Source organism: Nicotiana tomentosiformis, chromosome 1 (genome assembly GCF_000390325.3).
Source record: "Nicotiana tomentosiformis chromosome 1, ASM39032v3, whole genome shotgun sequence".
NCBI lineage: Eukaryota > Viridiplantae > Streptophyta > Magnoliopsida > Solanales > Solanaceae > Nicotiana > Nicotiana tomentosiformis.
In genome coordinates this window covers 15,027,975-15,046,355 of record NC_090812.1, presented here as the reverse complement: position 1 = coordinate 15,046,355, position 18,381 = coordinate 15,027,975, and the positions used below count along the sequence as shown (strand labels likewise).

The 18,381-nt window shown below is 34.1% G+C and overlaps 4 protein-coding genes across 15 annotated transcripts; 2 read left to right on the top strand and 2 right to left on the bottom strand.

The window, feature by feature from the left end:
- Nucleotides 1-2,510: 2,510 nt before the first annotated feature.
- On the top strand, nucleotides 2,511-6,828 carry LOC104105426 (uncharacterized). The gene is made up of 6 exons (XM_009613722.4): nucleotides 2,511-2,899; nucleotides 3,019-3,280; nucleotides 3,890-4,025; nucleotides 5,624-5,715; nucleotides 6,404-6,527; nucleotides 6,601-6,828. Exons 1-6 carry the CDS (start codon nucleotides 2,812-2,814, stop codon nucleotides 6,667-6,669), a joined length of 771 nt encoding a protein of 256 aa, XP_009612017.1. The 5' UTR covers nucleotides 2,511-2,811; the 3' UTR covers nucleotides 6,670-6,828.
- Nucleotides 6,829-6,962: 134 nt separating this feature from the next.
- LOC104105424 (protein SODIUM POTASSIUM ROOT DEFECTIVE 2-like) lies at nucleotides 6,963-10,067 on the top strand. The gene is made up of 3 exons (XM_009613721.3): nucleotides 6,963-8,848; nucleotides 8,950-9,025; nucleotides 9,589-10,067. The coding sequence occupies exons 1-3, from the start codon at nucleotides 8,477-8,479 to the stop codon at nucleotides 9,705-9,707; spliced, it is 567 nt and encodes a 188-aa protein (XP_009612016.1). The 5' UTR covers nucleotides 6,963-8,476; the 3' UTR covers nucleotides 9,708-10,067.
- Nucleotides 10,068-14,020: 3,953 nt separating this feature from the next.
- On the bottom strand, nucleotides 14,021-17,494 carry LOC104105427 (uncharacterized). 12 transcript variants are annotated; one of them, XM_070177779.1, is made up of 4 exons: nucleotides 16,828-17,494; nucleotides 15,811-15,935; nucleotides 15,119-15,702; nucleotides 14,021-15,013 (listed from the first exon to the last, which is right to left on the bottom strand). In XM_070177779.1, the coding sequence occupies exon 4, from the start codon at nucleotides 14,972-14,974 to the stop codon at nucleotides 14,282-14,284; it is 693 nt and encodes a 230-aa protein (XP_070033880.1). In that variant the 5' UTR covers nucleotides 14,975-15,013; nucleotides 15,119-15,702; nucleotides 15,811-15,935; nucleotides 16,828-17,494; the 3' UTR covers nucleotides 14,021-14,281. The 12 variants fall into 12 exon arrangements, with proteins under 12 accessions (XP_070033880.1, XP_009612019.1, XP_070033867.1 ...); XM_009613724.4 differs by having other exon boundaries at nucleotides 15,119-15,389; XM_070177766.1 differs by having other exon boundaries at nucleotides 15,119-15,389; nucleotides 15,477-17,494.
- On the bottom strand, nucleotides 15,517-16,026 carry LOC117279039 (uncharacterized). The gene is made up of 2 exons (XM_033658474.1): nucleotides 15,811-16,026; nucleotides 15,517-15,702 (listed from the first exon to the last, which is right to left on the bottom strand). Exons 1-2 carry the CDS (start codon nucleotides 16,024-16,026, stop codon nucleotides 15,517-15,519), a joined length of 402 nt encoding a protein of 133 aa, XP_033514365.1.
- Nucleotides 17,495-18,381: the final 887 nt, after the last annotated feature.

Here is an 18,381-nt window from a genome sequence, read left to right as displayed (position 1 = left end):
ATGGAAACTTAGGTAATTACTTTCTAAACATACGTATAAAAAGAATATATTTCATTTAATTTAACCCTTTCATGCTTACTATAACTAGTTATTTTGGTTGAAATTTGTATACGGGTAAAATCGAGCCCATAATAGGCCTCGTCTTCCGATGAAGTAAACGGAGCAAGAAACGTAACGGCAGGGAACCAGAATCGAGACCAGGAGCCCCTTGAGCTGGGGTCCGGGTAAAGCGCCCGGTCTCGGGAGTATCGGGGTCATGACCCCGAGTTCGGTTCTAATCGCAAAGGCCTCGAAGAACACTACCAGGTAACCGAGCATGACCAACAAAAGGTCGTGATATCCGTGACCCGCCGAATATCGTTGTCACAACCCAAATCGATGGGCCGTGATGGGTGCCTGAATCCTACATGTCAAACATCCTTAAGCATGCGTTTAAGATATAAACATGAATAACATACCTGAGGGAAACCTGTCCAAAAGATATATATACATATACATACGGAATACAGTGGAACGAGCCGGCAAGGCTGCTATAGACAACTATATACCCAAAACTGGAAGCCGACAAGGCCGCATACTATCCCACTATACATAACTGTCTACAGACCACTAATAGAAATACAACTGTACAAAGACGGGACTGAACCACGTCATACCCATATATGTATACAAGCATATCGTACCAAAATCAAAAGCAGCTCCGGATCAAGTGGAGTACGCCAACTCTCGTTGATCAAGGATCCTAAGAAGGGGGACCGTCAACTTGCCTACCTGCACCTACGGGCATGAAACGTAGGCCCCGAAAAATAGGGCGTCAATACGAATAATGTACTGAGTATGTAAGGCGTGAAAATCAGTACATAAAAGACATAGATGAAACATGGAATAATGAAATCCACCTGTAAGTCTGGATAACTTTATAAATTTTGAAACATTTATAGTGTCATGCACGTACATATAAATGTCGTGTCATGCATAGGTATAGGTGTATATATATCATCATCAAGCCTCTGAGGGCATCCCATCATATCGTCTAGGCCACTGTGGGCAACATCATCAACATATACCAACTGATCAGGCGGTGGTGCGTATATAATGCCATAACCTTTTTCCATATCCCATATACATATAATATATGCATATATAACGCCATCCGGTCATGGGTCAATGTACATGTATAAATGCATGAAATGCATAAGAAATTCGTTAATAAGATTTCTCGGGATGTCATAAAAATCAATATGCCTTTCGGATACTTTATCAAATATGTATTTTTCTGAGACTCATAAACAGAAGATATAATAATAATTCACATGGGGAATCAAGAATATAGACACCCCTAGTATTTCTATGAATAGAGTCATTTATGAAAGTTGCGCAAGAGACGTAACGAAAGGGAACCAGAATCAAGACCAGGAGCCCCTCGAGCCCGGGTCCGGGCAAAGCGCCCGGCCTCGGGAGTATAGGGGCCATGACCCCGAATTCGATTCGAATCCCAAAAGCCTCACAGAACACTACCAGGTAACCGAGCACAACCAACAAAAGGCCGTGATATCCGTGACCAGCCGAATATCACGGCGTGGATCTCGGCACGTATTGACACATACCAGTGATTGGTTAAGCAGAAGATTTTTTACTTTTTGTAGAATTATACTTACGGTAAAACTCCCCTACTATATAGGAGGGGGGAGGGGAGGGGAGGGAGGGGGTCTGATTATTCATTAGGGACAGTGTAACACGCATATCAAGGTAATATACTATTATTTTCTCTGTTATTTAAAGTTCTAGTTCTTGTTCGTTAGTGCTGGGTCATTGTGAGTCCGAGATCGGGGGCAGATATTTCATTAAGGTTGTTGTTAAGTCTAGAATCACCCTCCTCAAGTGGTTTGATAATTTATTACTTCCTTTATCCGTTTAATCTTACACAATTTATCGTTTGTATCGAATTAATCCACACATCCTTAAACCACAAACAAATTTAATTATTATCTATTTTTGAGGGAAACAAAATTACCAATTACTCTTTAGTTCCAGATAAAACTTAAACTGTAATTTAAAGTTATTACCAAAAGTGCTTTCGAGAAGATAACAAAAATGGTTTATAAAAAATATATTCCTGAGCAGTTTTGAATTCTTAAATTTGACAAAAGTGAACATTTTTTTATCTTCGTTTAATAACTTAATTATTAACAAAGTCCCGTTAAATTGCTGAAATTGTAACACTAAATTGTAACAGACACTAGAAATAAACAAAAAATATATAATTCACCTAAAAGAACTGCACATGACACTAGAAGAATAAAAAATTATACAAAATTGCACATCTAAATATGAGTTCTCGTTAAGTGTTTAATGTTTTTTGTTATTTTATAATTTTCATTAAATCTAACAATAAGAATTTACTAATATTTGACTGAAACTAAAAAACGCACTTTTGATAAACTTAAAAAATCAGAACTGCTTAATAATATACTTAAGGGACTATATTAAACATACTCCCAAACATAAGGGTTCATTTATACCATTTTCACCAAAACTTTCATTACAAGCAGTCGAGCGCTATAATTCCTTTTTTGCTTGTTTCTTTTCCTTTTCCCAAGTTCTCCATTGTAAGAACCCCACCCCGCGTCATCTCGTTTCGAAAGCTTTGATTTCTCAAAATTCTCCATTGAATAAACATTTGCAGTCTCGCTCTCTCTCTCTCTCTCTCTCTCTCTCTCTCTCTCTCTCTCTCTCTCTCTCTCTCTCTCTCTCTCTCTCTCTCTGTGTGTGTGTGTGTATGTGTGTGTGTGATTTAAAAGAAACACCAAAATGAGTAGTGTGGTTACTGAAGTTGCAGCGCTACTTAAACGCCGTTGCTCTGCGGGAAAACGTAAACCCAGGTTTTTCAAGAGAAGAGGTAACCCCATTTGGCTAGTAGAATCAATAATTACATTGCTAATTTTTATCCTCTCATAATCTGGAAACCAACTTCTTTCATCATTCCCCAATATCGTGAGAACTTTTTTCTTTTCACAGTCAAGTTAAAAGCAAAACGGAGAAGTAAAAAAGCAGTAGGTGTTAAAGGAGAAGAAGGATTAATCCCACTGGTGAAGAAGTATTGGGTCCAAAGATATGATCTTTTCTTAAGATATGACGAAGGAATTAAGATGGATGAAGAGGGCTGGTTTTCAGTTACGCCGGAGCAGATTGCCGTCAGGCATGCCGCCCGCTGTGGCGGCGGTGTCGTCATTGACGCTTTCGCTGGTGTTGGTGGCAATGCTATCCAATTTGCAACTATGTATGTAGTGTAGTGTTTCTTGCCGAGTCCTTTTGTTTTCAATTATTTTTGGGGTCTTCTTTTAGTCTGCCTCTAATACAAAGAACATAAAAGATGGAAATGAACCCATTAATTAATTCCTCTACTGCCATTCTCTATTCTCTGTGCGTTGTTCAAGTGGAAATTCACCTAGTATACGCAAAAATGAGAATTATTCCTTACTTGTTTTGTATATAAGAGTTCATTATATCTTAGTCAATCTCGTAGACTTTTATTTCTGTGAGATTATAGGTTTAGAAGTTGAAATGTTCTGTTGGTTGAATTGCTTGTGTCTAGTCTCAAAGAAGTAGTAAAAACAGATAGAAACACTAACCAAAACAAGCATTTGTTTTTAGATAAATTGCATTTACTACAATGTTAACTCAAAAAGACTGTTGCTTCTTTCAGAGATGCAATTTTTTTAAGGTGATTGGTCATAAATCTAGTGCACTTGCTCTATATGAGCTACTTGCATCAGATGAGTCTTGAGAAACATCTTCTTGAAGCTATTGATAAGAGAATGATAGTCTAATGATTTTTATGGTTCTTAGACTCATAAAATATCTTTATCTCCCATGATCTCATACATAGGTGTCATCATGTCATTGCAATTGATATTGACCCTAGAAAAGTTGCATTGGCTTTTGAAAATGCAAAGGTATACGGTGTTGAAGAGCGTATTGATTTCATTGTGGGAGACTTTTTCCAACTGGCCCCATCCTTGAAGGTCCATCCTCTCTCTCTCTCTCTCTCTCTCTCTCTCTCTCTCTCTCTCTCTCTCTCTCTCTCTCTCTCTCTCTCTCTCTCTCTCTCTCTCTCTCTCTCTCTCTCTCTCTCTCTCTCTCTCTCTCCTTGTCGATTGTGGGTATACGTACATCCTCTCTGTTAAAAGCTATAGTATCTTTATCTAGCTGGAGTCAGTAGAATGATAAGCTGGATCCTATTGAATGTAAGTTGGTTTATTTGTATAAGTGGATCATGCACTAGTTTTGTTAGATTAACTTTCTATATAGAGCAGTGTTTAACTTGTTCATGAATTTCACATTTGGTACGAGGCTCATGCTGCCTCAATATTATCCTTTTAGGATATTAAGATTCTAAAAAGGAACAGTATGGGACTGTCAGGATTTAGCTGATGGCAGCATGAGACTCTATACCCTGCAGTTTGGGAATGGTCAAATGCAAATCTTTTACCCGTGCACAAGAGGGAAGCCGTTTTATGCTTCAGGCTGTCCTTACTGGTATTTAGATAACTAGACAGCTGTGTTTGGTTGTTATAATCATGATGCACTACTGATTTGGAACTCTTAATTTAGAGATCCGCGTTAACTGCTCTTTCTGTTAGGCAGTTTAATTATCACTTTCTTTTTTTGGTCTAGATGTGGCTCTGATCGAAAAAATGATAAACACGGCTTAGATTAACAAAAATGTGATTTTTGGTACCTTACATTTGTATTTTGTCATGTGAAGCTTTAAAATTATGTCCTCACCTAGTTTTACTATCTTGAAAACTAAAATGATTTAAAGACATTTATGTCTTGCAAACTATCCCGGAGCACCTTTACCATTGTGTCAAGGCTAAAGCTTAGGTTGTTCGGCAGCCATTGGCATCACATGGCTTTTCAAAAATGGATGATACAGCATTCTTGATTAAAAAAAGAGAGGATGATACAGCATCCTGTTTTGTCTAGTGAGGTTAAGTCTGTTGTTGTTTCCATGTTGTCCAGGATTCCTGATTTGTCTCCACAAAAATGCTTGCTTCTGTCACTTGAAGGAGCCTCTGCTTATTTGTTGCTGGAAGCAGCCTTAATTGCATGAAATAATTATGACACTGGATGTCCATAGAAATTGCCTTGTGACGTAGATTGTCCCGTTCCGTAAGTAGGTGAAAAAACTTCTAAATCCAGAAAGCTGACCTTTACTAAGGAGCATCACTTCATCTCCTTAAACTTTTAAACTGTGAGAGGATTTTAAACTACCTGTTGATGGATTCTACTTCTTGCTATGCTATTGTTCCACTTACCTTGGAGTAGCATGAAACTAAAGCATGTTAGATCTTGATGGGTTGGATAGCTGCATATTGGACCATCTATTATGTGTTTGTGTACTTCACCAAGCGATATGTTCTCAGCAAAGAATTGGATAATAGATTCCCCAAGGATCAATAAATAACGCTGTTGTAAGGTTTTGAGCATTGCAAGTCCATAAAATTCAGGGAGACCGAAATATAATGTGTTGTTGAGGGACTCCCATTCAATCCTTGCCATTCTCTAATTTCCCCTTTGCAGCTTCTCTTCCTAAATGTTACCATCTTCTCTTTACTAGGGGAACGTAGTATTTCTTTCACCTCCATGGGGTGGTCCAGCATATATGGCAAATGAAACTTTTACCCTCGACTTACTGAAGCCAAAAAATGGGTATGTCCTGCATTTGGCTAATTAGTTGTTTCTATGTCACTCTGGTTTTTGTTATTTAGTAGTTACTTTCTCATGTTGCATTTTAGACCTGTCATTATCAGTTGCACTCTTCAGTAAAATCTATATCTACTCTTTTTAGCTATGTTAATTTTTCTTTCCATATATTTGGCTTTTGGTGTCACTGAAAATCAATTATACACTTGGCAGTTCAACTTCTGTTTTCTTTCCTTTTTTCTTTTCATTTCGTTTCCCCTCAGTTTTGTCTTAAATTACCCCAAGAACTTTTCTATAAAGATAAATATGCCAAAAAGGGTGGTACAGTTGAAAGGTGGGAATCAAAGCTTGATCATCAGGCTTTGTTTCATATAAAATTTCTCAGATGTGATTGAGAAGTTGGGTCTAGTTAGGAGGGGTTATAATTAATCCAATCTTCAACTGCTGTCGATGGTTTAATAAACCAATACTTGTATTTCTAGTCCTGTTGATAATCTGAGAGTAACTTCCCAAAAATTAAAAATTAAAAAACATAACTATGAGAATATTTTCAATCCTTATGTTAATATGTTCCTATCTTATCTAATGAGCTATAGTCCAAATGCACCTTATTTCCGTCTAATAGGATCAGGATGTGTTTTGTTGATGAGACTTTTTAAGTTACATGTTGAAAAAGCTCTTTTACTTTGTGCAGTTATTCATTGTTCCAAGTTGCTCAAGGCATAACACCAAATGTCATTATGTATTTGCCTCGTAATGTGGACTTACAACAAGTTGAAGAGCTTTCTTGGTTGTCTTCTCCGCCTATTAAAGTCGAGGTAGTCTGCTTCTCTTTGTTGTGCTAACATGGTACATTAAACAGTTTTACTAGAGCTGGGTTTCCTTATGCAGATTGAAGAGAATATGCTTCATGGAAGGTTGAAGAGCATAACTGCTTATTTTGGTGACATCGCCTTCTAAACCTTAGCATGTATGAACTCTAACCAGAATCTAACAATGTCCTTTGTAATTTTATGTATCTCTATATCCATCAAAGTCTGTTTAATCGAAGACTGTGTACATATGAAAATGTACGGTCTCAAGTTGACTCCTGCTATTTAAGAACTTCATGTTATGTCAGTTACGAATTACAATGGATTAGCGCCATATATGGCCAAGTGCGTACTGCTGAGCTGATTAATGAGGATGAAATTAGGAGTTTTTGGCATTGTATTGCTGATTAATGCAGACAAAACTGTAGATTTTGCTATTTAGTACTTTAGAACAAAAAAGAGAGGGAAATGAGTAAGAGTTGATTCTTCTATGTACAAACATATGTAATATGTACATCTTTTCTTGGTAGGTCAGTTTGAGAGTGACTTTTTCACTAAGTATTTATATCTGAAAGGAAAGGAGGATGTGTCTATTAATCTTAAACCAACCAATAAATGTTCATGAGTATTTTTAGGCGTAGGTTGTTATCACAATATAATTGTCATCCATCTTTAGGACCACCCAAAGGAACTCGTTTTCCGACTTCATCTTCATCTGACTTTGGGATACTGCAACGTCAATAACCCCATATACTAAAGAAGGAAAGTGATGTACGACTATTAATTTTTGGTAGAAGCAAGTTGCAATAATGTTAGGTATCCACCTAATAAATACATATGTATTTGGATTTGGTGCTCAATTGAGCATGTCCTAAAAGTGTTAGTTAGCACTTAGCAGCCTTTAGTAAAGAGCTACCATTGTGAACTAAACTTTAGAAACAGTTGTGTTATATCCTATTTTGTGCATTATTTTTATCTAATGAAAGTCGAATGAATCAAAGCAGTTTAAGATGGCATTTGGTACTGCATCTGTTATTCTGGGGCTCCATTCACAGGAATCCGGACAAATTTCAAATCTCTGACTTTGAAAACTTTTGCTCCTTTGTGGACAGCAACAAAAAAAAGTTCCAACTCAGTTGTACTGTATTTGCCCAAAATCTTTACCTCATTTATTGTACTACTAATACTGATACTCTTCTGTTCATCTCTGATTCATTTGACCATCCAAATTCAAAGCTATTTTCATTATACTATAAGTAAAAACTTGTCTTAAATACTGAAGCAGTACTATTTTTCATGAGTCTCTTTCAGGGATACAATAATTGGCAGACGATTTAATGTTTTAGACACTTTATTTTTTTCCCTCATATCCAAACATGGCTTAAGAATAGTAAATCTACAAGAATTTAAGTTCTATGCACTGACAATGTAAAATATATTTATATGATCAAGCACTTCTAAGGTTATTCGACGTAAATCTATATAATAAATATAGTTGGCAACCTAGTACTAAATATAATAACTAACATAAAATAATATGTTAAACTACACTTATAGTATAAAAACTCTTTTATATAACTTAAAATTCAATTAAGAAATATTCTGAAGTAATGCAACTCTGCCACTAGCAAGTACCAAGCCCAACTGGTTGTTATATAAGTCATAAAGAGAAGCATTCCTTCTCCTAATTACTTCTACTCTCTTCACTTCATTTTGCCCATATTTATAACAACAACAACATACCCAGTATTATCCCACAGCGTGAGGTTTGGGGAGTGTAGTGTGTACGCAGACCTTACCCCTAACTTGTGAGGACGGAGAGGCTGTTTCTGCCCATATTTATACACCATATATCTTTCACAGCAACCTCAAAAACTTTGTTCCAACTTCTTCCACATCCCCAAAACAAGGGAAATATACCACAAAATACATTTTCAAACATAAAGCTAAAGGATATGAACTACAAGAAATTAGGAGGCAGCAGGAAGATGAGAGGATTTATGTGCCAGCCTGAAGTGGCAACTGCAGTGTGCATGAGCTGTGATTCAAGGTCAGTTGTTGTTCCGGCGGCGCGGCGTAGAATGTTGGTGGAAGAACATGCAAAATTAATTAACAACTACTCTAAATGTACTAGGTTAGGGGATGTACCTCGTACACTTGGTTCTATGCCTATGATCAGTACTGCTACTACTACCACTAGTAGTAGGAGATCAAGAAATGGTGTTGGCGCTGTTTCCTCTCTTCCTGTTTTGACTATTAAGAAAGATGAAGAAAAAGGTTCCCAAATTGTTGTTCCTTCACTACTCTCTTCAGATAACACATTCCAGGTTACATTTTTTTTATGATCATAATTAAAAGCATTTTTGTATTTACTCATTGGAAAAAAGAAAATATAGTGTGTTTATTGTGGTAGCATATATTTATGCAGGTTGTTGTGATGAGAGTATCTCTTCATTGTCAAGGCTGTGCTGGTAAAGTGAAGAAACATCTCTCCAAAATGGAAGGTATACAAACTTGATACTACTACTGCTATTTGTCTTGATAAATCTTTTTTTTTCCTCTCCCTCTTGATAATTTTATCATAGAAAACAGGTAAAGTTAGAAAAATCAGTCAAGAAAATACATCACTGCAGTTTTCATCTAGAGAAGTTTAGATAGCATTATTACTTTTTCCAGGTTTTTTTATTTTTATTTTTGGAGACAATGATTAATAATGTCACCAAGAAAGATCACGAGCTACATTGAATATTCTTAAAAGGTTTCAACTTGAAGCAGAAGACTTACAATTTTTCCATTATATATAACGAAGCAGTTGCACAATTTGCATGCCCTTGCAATTTCAAGAATTTTCTTTTACCTACTGCTTTTCTATGATAGTATGAGCAATCATGTCCAATAATGACCATAATAAATTGTATTTCGTCAAAGATTAACCTTTCATGATTACTACATATGACCTTATCTTCCAAAATGCTGTTATAGCCGACTAAATTGATGTGCAAGGTATATAATTTAAATATTATTATTAAAGGGAATGGTTTGATTTCGAGTTATTTTGAATTAGCAGGGGTGACATCTTTCAGCATAGACTTGGATAGCAAAAGGGTAACTGTGATGGGACACGTGTCACCTGTTGGTGTGTTGGAAAGCATATCGAAAGTGAAAAGAGCTGAATTTTGGCCCTGAATAATAGTTGTTGAAGAAGAAGAAGAAGAGAAGTGCATACATGAACAGGAGAGAAAGACTTGTTAATGTGTTTAAAAGAAGTAGCCAAAAAGAAACCTCAAAAGTATTTTTGTATTTACTTTCTATTTAGGTAGTATGTTTAAATCCTATGGTCCCATCTTTGAAAAGGTCAGCTGTGGAAAATTGTTAAAATGCTATCATGTGAACAATGCCAGTATTGATGCTGATATCTTTGGCCTATACAAAACTTGAGCCAGCTTTTTTTAATTTTAATTTTTTTTGTCCACCATTACACCAAACTTAACCTTATTTTTTCAGTTTCTCTCAAGAAATGAAATGAGAATTTACAGATTAATACAATATAGACAACTCCCAATTTTTCTTAGCTCGCTCTTGCATTCAGTTTGAAGCTATATTTGGAGTTGTGTTGACGATATCCTATTTAAGACACTGAATTTAGTTACATTGTATTGGAACTTTTTCAATCTCTCTAGTGCTTGAAAACATTAACCGAGAAATCAAGTTAACTTCATGTACATTTTCATATTGCAATTTGAGTGCAACAAAATTCAATGTAATTAGATGATGAGTTATCCATTAAATGTATCATAGGTGCAATCAAAGGAATATATTTGAACTGACCCTGGGAGAATGATATGCAATCCTGTCTTTGAGCCTAGTAATATCCTAGTGGTCAGGAATTCACAACTTTTTGTTTTTATTTTTTTATGTCGATGGTACCCTGTACTAGTTTGTTCCCAGCCGATTGTTGTAACTCTATCCACCAAAAATTTAGCAGATGGGAAAGCTTGAGACGTCTACAACGTAGCAGAGGCATTTTGATCAACAATCACATTCCTTTTAGATTGAACTTTGTGGCGTCAAAGTTAAGAGGTCAACCTATCCTCCTAATTTTAATGATAGATAGAGTAGGAAGATGTAGGCTGAATCAGCAAGCCCATTCACATATGCATGCACTTCACCTTATGTTTTAAGGACTTCTCTTTGTTTGAGCAAAATTTATTCATAGTCATTCGGGTCAAATTTATAATACTCGGTAGTCTAAAATTACATTATATATTTTATAGCTCAAAAGTAACCTAGTGGCTAGCCACCGAATTATACATCTGACCCACAAACACCTGATTGGCCGAAGACAACACTAACAATTTTTTTGCACTTTTCCCATTTAGTTTTCCTTGGATTCTTTCTATATATCTTCTGGTCCCAATCTTGTAGTATTACTTCAGTAACTTTTTCTTCTTCGCATGACCTCTTTTCGGCAAATTTCTAAAGGGAAATTTTGGTAGTTACTTAGGAATTTATAAAATATTCTATAATCTACAACTTGTATTAGAATTATAAATTCTACAACAAAATATAAAAGATACACTCTAAAAATATGATGGACTACCTATTAATGGGGAATCATATTTTGAAACGTATCCTTATTTGTCCTTAAAAATTCTCCAATTTATTAATATTGATTACCACTATAAGCAACCATTTGCCTTAATTATCCGTGTATTATGCATCAATCAAACCATATCCCCTTGTATTATGCATCAATCATATCATATCCTTACCAAAAGAAATATTTCTTTGTTAGTTTTAAATTTTTTTACGAAATTATTTCTCTCTATTAGAACTCCTATGCTATACACCATCCAGAAATCTCAAAGGATTCCCCAAATTTGATTCTTCTTCACCTCCCTGTCAACGCAAAACCCTGTTTTCCCAAATCTTTTATAATATAATATTATATATTGTTTAATATATACATGATATATATATTATACTCTGTGTAGTATATTTATTAATGATATTTTTTTTCCAGTCCAGTGTTTGTATATATATATATATATATATATATATTTTGTACAAGAAATATACAATATACAATACATTAATGGAGAAATTAGGGAAAAATTAATATGATAGATACTTTTTGATGAGAGAGAATCTTAAGAGAGAGATATTATGATATATTTTAGGTGAGATAATCTCAATAGATATATATTAGGAATATGAAAACTTGTAAATTTTAAAATAAATTGTATTATATGTAATTTTATCAAAGCAGTTGTAGGAAACTTAAATAAATGTTAGAAAGGTTTTATTCTATGTAAATTCCTCATTTCTAAAGATGCTCTTTGTCGGCCAAAATTAATAGCCCAAAGAATTACATTATTTTCCTTTTGCAAAAATTTTGAGTTTTAGTGTCAATAAATAATACTCCCACTAAAAATATAGGAAGTATGAATTAAGGAGAATTACATCAATCATCAATGTTTCCAATTGGCAAATTTTGTGAGGGACATACAATTGTTTCCATTATTTTCTTGACAAGCTATAATCTTTTTTGGCTTACAAGAAAAGGAAACTTATGAAAGGAAGAATAGAATTCTGGTTATAACTTTTTAATTCAGATATGCAATTGGTCATTTGATTTTTCAGTTATGTCTTGATAAGTGGTAGGGTACAAGGCAGGAAGGTGGTGGAAGGTATATACAAAATAGACTGTCACTATACAAAAAATATACTAAATAGACTGTCACTATACAATTTATATGCAATAGACTGTCATTATACAAAATAAATTGTCACTATACAAAAATTATACAAAATAGATATTTCAGGCTATTAGTTGTAATATGTTTGGGCTGGAGGGACATTTCGTGTCAATAGAAAAAAGTATGTGCTATTAAAATTTTGAGGGGCTATAGAGAGTCATTTTTTCTTCTTTTTATTATGATTAAAATAATAGAACCGACATCAAAGAACTAATCTAAGCCGTTAAGGAAATTAAAAAATTTTTACACAAATGTCCCAAATAAGTCTCAACTTACCAACCTCTAGTCATTAGTCATACACTTACCAAAACTAGCCAAGCACATATAAAAATTGAAAAACCAGATAAATAAGGTTCTTTCTCTCAAAGAATCATATGCAAAAATCTCCTTCCATATTTTTAAGCGTGATTAGCAACATTAGATGCAAGATGGAAAGGAAATTTCATGGATGAGGTAGAAAATAATGTGATGAAATACAAAAAAACTAAATACAATATTCCAAAAATCTAAGCAAAAAAGAAACTTTTTTAATGGGTATAGTTGAAATTCATTGAAAACATATAGATAAGTCAATATACAAAATTTGAGGAAGATTAGAGGTGATTTGGACTGGTTTTGTATCAAAATTCGTAATTAAATCGAGTTAAAAAAATTCTTCTGCGACACATGTATCACGCATGTATCTCACATACGGGTATACATGTGATACATAATTGATACAAATATGATACATATGTGATACACAAATAATACACAATGTGATACACATCATTTTTTTTTCATGTTCAGTTTTTACTTCGAATTTTCAATTCAAACCATTTCAAAACTTCACCAAATCATCCCAAAACTGAGATTCAAGCTCCTTAAGATGTACCCAATCTATTCTAATAATACCGACTCAAAAAAAAGCAAAAATTTGACCTTTTTTGCTACAGATAGTTAATTGGCTAATATTAGTAATATTTTATGAATTGGCCAATTTTCATAATGAGCTACTTATAAATGGACATAGCTGGTAATTTCACTTTAAAGTATGCCTAGTTGTCTTCTTAGGCAAATCCAAGTGCTTCCTTCTTTAGATATCTACTAATCTAACACGATCAATGAAGTATGTGGCCTAACGGTTAACAAAATGAGTACAAACATTGAAAACTAATTTCTTCCTAGCGCAAATACCGAATAAAACAATCGAAGTACACACAAATTAACTCATATATCACCACTATAAAAAAATAACTAAGGGGTCATTTGGTTTGAATATCTCTTATGCTAGGATAAGTTATGTTGGGATTAGTTATGCTGTGATTGTTTTCTATCCACTGTTTGGTATGTTGTATTAAAAATGACATGCATTGCATAATTTCTAAGAAGAAATTATTTGTTTACAAAAATACCCCATATCTTATTTAGCCTCCATCTTCTTACTCCTTTATCCAATTGACATACGTCAATTTTCAATTCTTACATCAACAAGTATTAAATAGTTTTTTGAGGCTCTAGTTTTCAATTGTTTGAAATATATCTGCTCATTTCTTCTTCTAAATCTTCTTCCTAACTTTAATCCATGTTTCCTTCAGATGTAAGATAGCTAATTGGCATGTATAATACTACTGATTTCTTGGTCTTCTCAATTTTCGTGGAATGTATTGTGATTCCACATCAGAGGTTTAAAACAAGATCCACAAGTTGGCCAGAAAGACATAACCAAAACTATAGAATTTAGAGGCATCAAAAACATAGTTAAGCTAAAGAGAGAAATTGAAGAATTGTCATAATAGTAATATAATTACATATACACTTAACATTTACACTAGAGTTAAGTTATTTAATAGACATTAGTTACACAAAAAATATAGCATCCTCGTGCCCATCAGTCATAAACAAAAGAGTATGGACATAACCCGAGATACCAAAAATAGCACTACAGTTTAACTTTAAAGTTGTTAGTCGAGCAAAAACTATCAAACTAGTGCCACCACATATACACAACTTTACCATACTTCAAAGTTTACCATTGACAATCATGAACATCATTGTTTGGCGTTCAAGTTCACCCATACGTAAAAATAATTTTATCTTTTTGACATCTTCACAGAGAATCATTGTAGCTTTGATACGTTTTTGTACAGAGTATAACTCAAATGCGGGAGATTCAAGGATGCAATAAATTTTACCACGAATATCGGATTGGTCATAATCCCCAATCTTATCAATCAAGACACCCATTCTTTTATCTTGACTTTCAATAAAGTTTTTCATAACTTCTGTCACACCCTTAAGAAATGTCTCACTAGAATCCTCCACAGCCCTTTTTCTTTTCTCTTTTTCATTGAAATTATAATAGGACCTATTAGCATGCTCACCTTGTTTATGATTTTTTTGGAATCCTGCATGTTCATTTTCAGATGCTCCAGCACATTCATGTTCAGATGCTCTAGCATCTTCCTTTTCAGATGCTCCAGTAAAACTAGGTCCAGCATAAGCATTTTCAGCTTCACCAGTAGCTATATTAGGTCCATCACCAACATCATCATCTTCTTCTTCATCAACATCAATAGGCCATCCTATGCTCATGTCATTAGAAAGTCCTGAAGCTTGACTCCTTAGAATATCCTCAACAGTATTTAGCAGCCCCTCAGCGAACTCTCCCGTCGCTCTATCCTTGCCAAAAATTTCTTCCCAATCCTCAAACATTGGTTATTTCTTAGTTTTCATGCTTTTTTGCTTTTGGATCTATTTAGAAAAAAATATGCGTCAGTTATAAACTATGATGCGAACTCAGGAAAATTCTTATATGAAGTAACAATATTCTAATAACTTAAGCAAAGTATAAATTACCTTTATAAATTCATCCCAATATTTTGGATCGTCAACAATTATGGTTCCATCACTATATTAAAACCCCAGACCACTTCGACTCTTTAATAAACTTATGCTTTAATAACATATCTTCCATGAGCCCTAGCATGCTTCATATTGAAAAGATCTTCTCGACTTCGAGGTGGCAGATTGTCACCTTTCCAATCCCTTAACCAATATCTATACCCTCTCTAAGGTGAAAGAAAACTGTTTCCATTTGTATATCCTCCATCGCACAAATAATAATTTCCTATGATATAAACATAAAATTTCGTTACTTTTATGTAGCATTCTTTTTATGATATAACTTGAGTGTATAAGCATACGTATGGCATACCCTCAGGGATTTTCAAACCATTCGTTCGCACTATAGCATCTCATAATACACGACCATCGGTAGCTGATCCTTCCCAACCAGGTAATACATAAGTAAAATTAAAATTTCTATCACAAACTCCTAGTACATTAGTTGCTATTTCTCCCTTTCTTGTTTTGTATCTTGGTTTGTACTCGGATAGAACTCTAATTTGAATGAAAGTACCATCCAGTGCACCTAGACATCCCTATAAAATCAATTATAGATTATCTCAAACTTTTAATTTCTTTTCGTATGATTATATTTTTTTTAGTTTTACATAAATTAATAGATGCTCAAAAGAAATTTCACATACCTTAAACCATCTCCATTGATCTTCAATCTCATCTTCAAGCACTGGTTTGGGATTAACAAGTAACAATGGAGCTAGTCTGAGAACAACTCTCAGGCATTCATTGAAAGCTTGACTTACGCTCCAACCTGATCTAACATAGTCAACCTTAATTGATATATTCTTCTCATAATGAGCCAAGATATTTAAAAACATTGCTAACTTTTCACTACTTGACATATTTTTACTATCAGTTTAACCTCCAATTTCCTTAGTTAAGAGAACTAAAGTGTGAAAGGAATTTCTATCCATTCTTAACTTATCAGTACATGCAATATCATTGTCATGTATGATACAATTCAAATGAGACATAATTTTAGGAATTCGAACACTCATACGGTACCTAATCACACGCCTATTTCTATGTTGTCTTTTTATAGATTGACCATAAATAGTCATGAAAAGAAATATAAACACAACAAGAAATTGTTGGCACAATATCTCCTCAAGGATAATAACGCATTCAATATCGGACAATAGTTGATGATCTATAAGAAAAGCTAATTTTTCCATTACAAAAATGAAAAGAATTAATATACAAAAAAATTCAATTAGAAAAAGGAATCTGAGAGTAAAAGTTTATAATTTTCAAGCACATAAAGAGAAACAAATGAACCCAACGAATATTTGGAAAGATGCTAAACTAAGATTTCATCATCAACATAAAGAGAGAAGGGCTAATAAATGGCAGAGGACAATCCACAACTGTGATTTTCACATATTACAGCTCTTTCACATATAGCTAGTACTCTTTCATATATTTCGGCTCTTTCGGCACTACATATTGAGTTTGAAAGGCTATGATTTTCCTCAATTATTTGCTAAATAAAATTCAGCAAAATAATTACGTAACATTCATAAAAGAGTTCAGATTTTTACTATTTTGGTAGAGAAGAAGACTGTACCCAAATTATGCAACAGAGAACTTATAAATGATAACAAGAAAGAATAAGAGAAATAGGTTTTGATAGAAGTTTTAACCTTGTGAGAAAAGCAAAATGGAAGATAATGTCAAAGTTGTTCTTCAATCACTACAACATAGCTTTTGCATCCAAAGAAGAGAAGAAATCTTTCCCAAGAGCAGAGAAATTTGTAGAGGCATTGCTTTACCAATGTTGGGTAAAGAATGGGAAAAGTGATGTAGAAAAAAAGTTTGAGGACCTTTAGGGCTATTTTGGTAATTTCGCTATTTTGTTGGGGGATAATAATCTCAGCATTAGTTATCCCACCTACTGAGAAGGTATAAGTTATCCTGGTATTAATTTTAATACCGAGATAACTTATATCAGATTTGGTAACCAAACAAGGTATAAAATATTATTAAATTTTTATACCAGCATTATTTTTACTTATACTTTATACCAAACGACCCCTAAAGGTAACAACAAAAGTAATCTAATACAGTCAAGTCCACGAGTCAGAGCTACTTTTTCCAGGACTCTCCGAATAGTCCTGCAAACAGATGCAGATTCTGCTGGACCATTGTCCTGTGCAAGCAAACTGCTGAGGTCCAGTACATGAAAAGGATCCTGACTTAGTCATATTCAGAGAAAAAATACGGGAACCAAACCAACATATATAGTAAATCTTCGCCAGAAAAGCTAGGAAAAGTGGACTTTCACTTATGCATGAAAAAGCAAACTGAAGGAGTACCAAGCTTCAGTGACAATACAAGGGTCCAGTCCATAAAAAGCTTGTGAAACCCCACAAGAAAAGTAGGGAACAATAAACTTTCACCATACACGTTGCTATAATAAAAAGACAAAGGTCAAAAGGAGAGAGGAAAAGCACCAACATCAAGTAAATAACCAAGCATTGCCCGCTTTAAATTAAGTGGTATTCCAGGTCGAAATATCAGTTCTCATCACCAAAAACCAATGTTTTAAAACGCGTGGGCGTAAAACGGGATGTTTTACATATACTTCAGCGGGGCATAAGCCCCATAGGTATTTAATTTTTAATATTTTATAAAATAATATAATGACAATTAATATTTATAAACATGTAAAATTGCATAAAAATTAAAGAAAACTTTATATATGTGTGCTCCATCCCCACAAAAAACTAATCAAAATATATATATATGTATGCACAAAAAGGATGATTAGCCTACAATTTGAACTTTGAATTTGCTGATATGAAAAAAAATGTAGTTCTCTTTGGGAGATATTAAAAGACTAGCGGACAAGATAAAAATTTGAAAAACCCATGAATTAAGGCTTAAATCAATAAAAAAAAAGTCTTTACTTTTAAATTAATACTTTTGAGTTCATTTTTAAACCTTTTGAGTAATTACCAAACTGACTTTTGAGAATTTGGATATTATATGAACTATTAATTTAACAAATTTTGTTTTAATTTGAAAAAATCTCTGGACTTACTCCTTACTAAAAAAATGTGCCCCGAACGCCCGGGCGTACGCCTTTTGAGACTCTCGCCCCGCACCATCGCCCCGGGGCGTTTTTGGTGCGCCTCGCCCCGGGGCTCGCCCAAAAAACGCCTTTTAAAACAGAGGCAAAAACTACTCCATTTTAC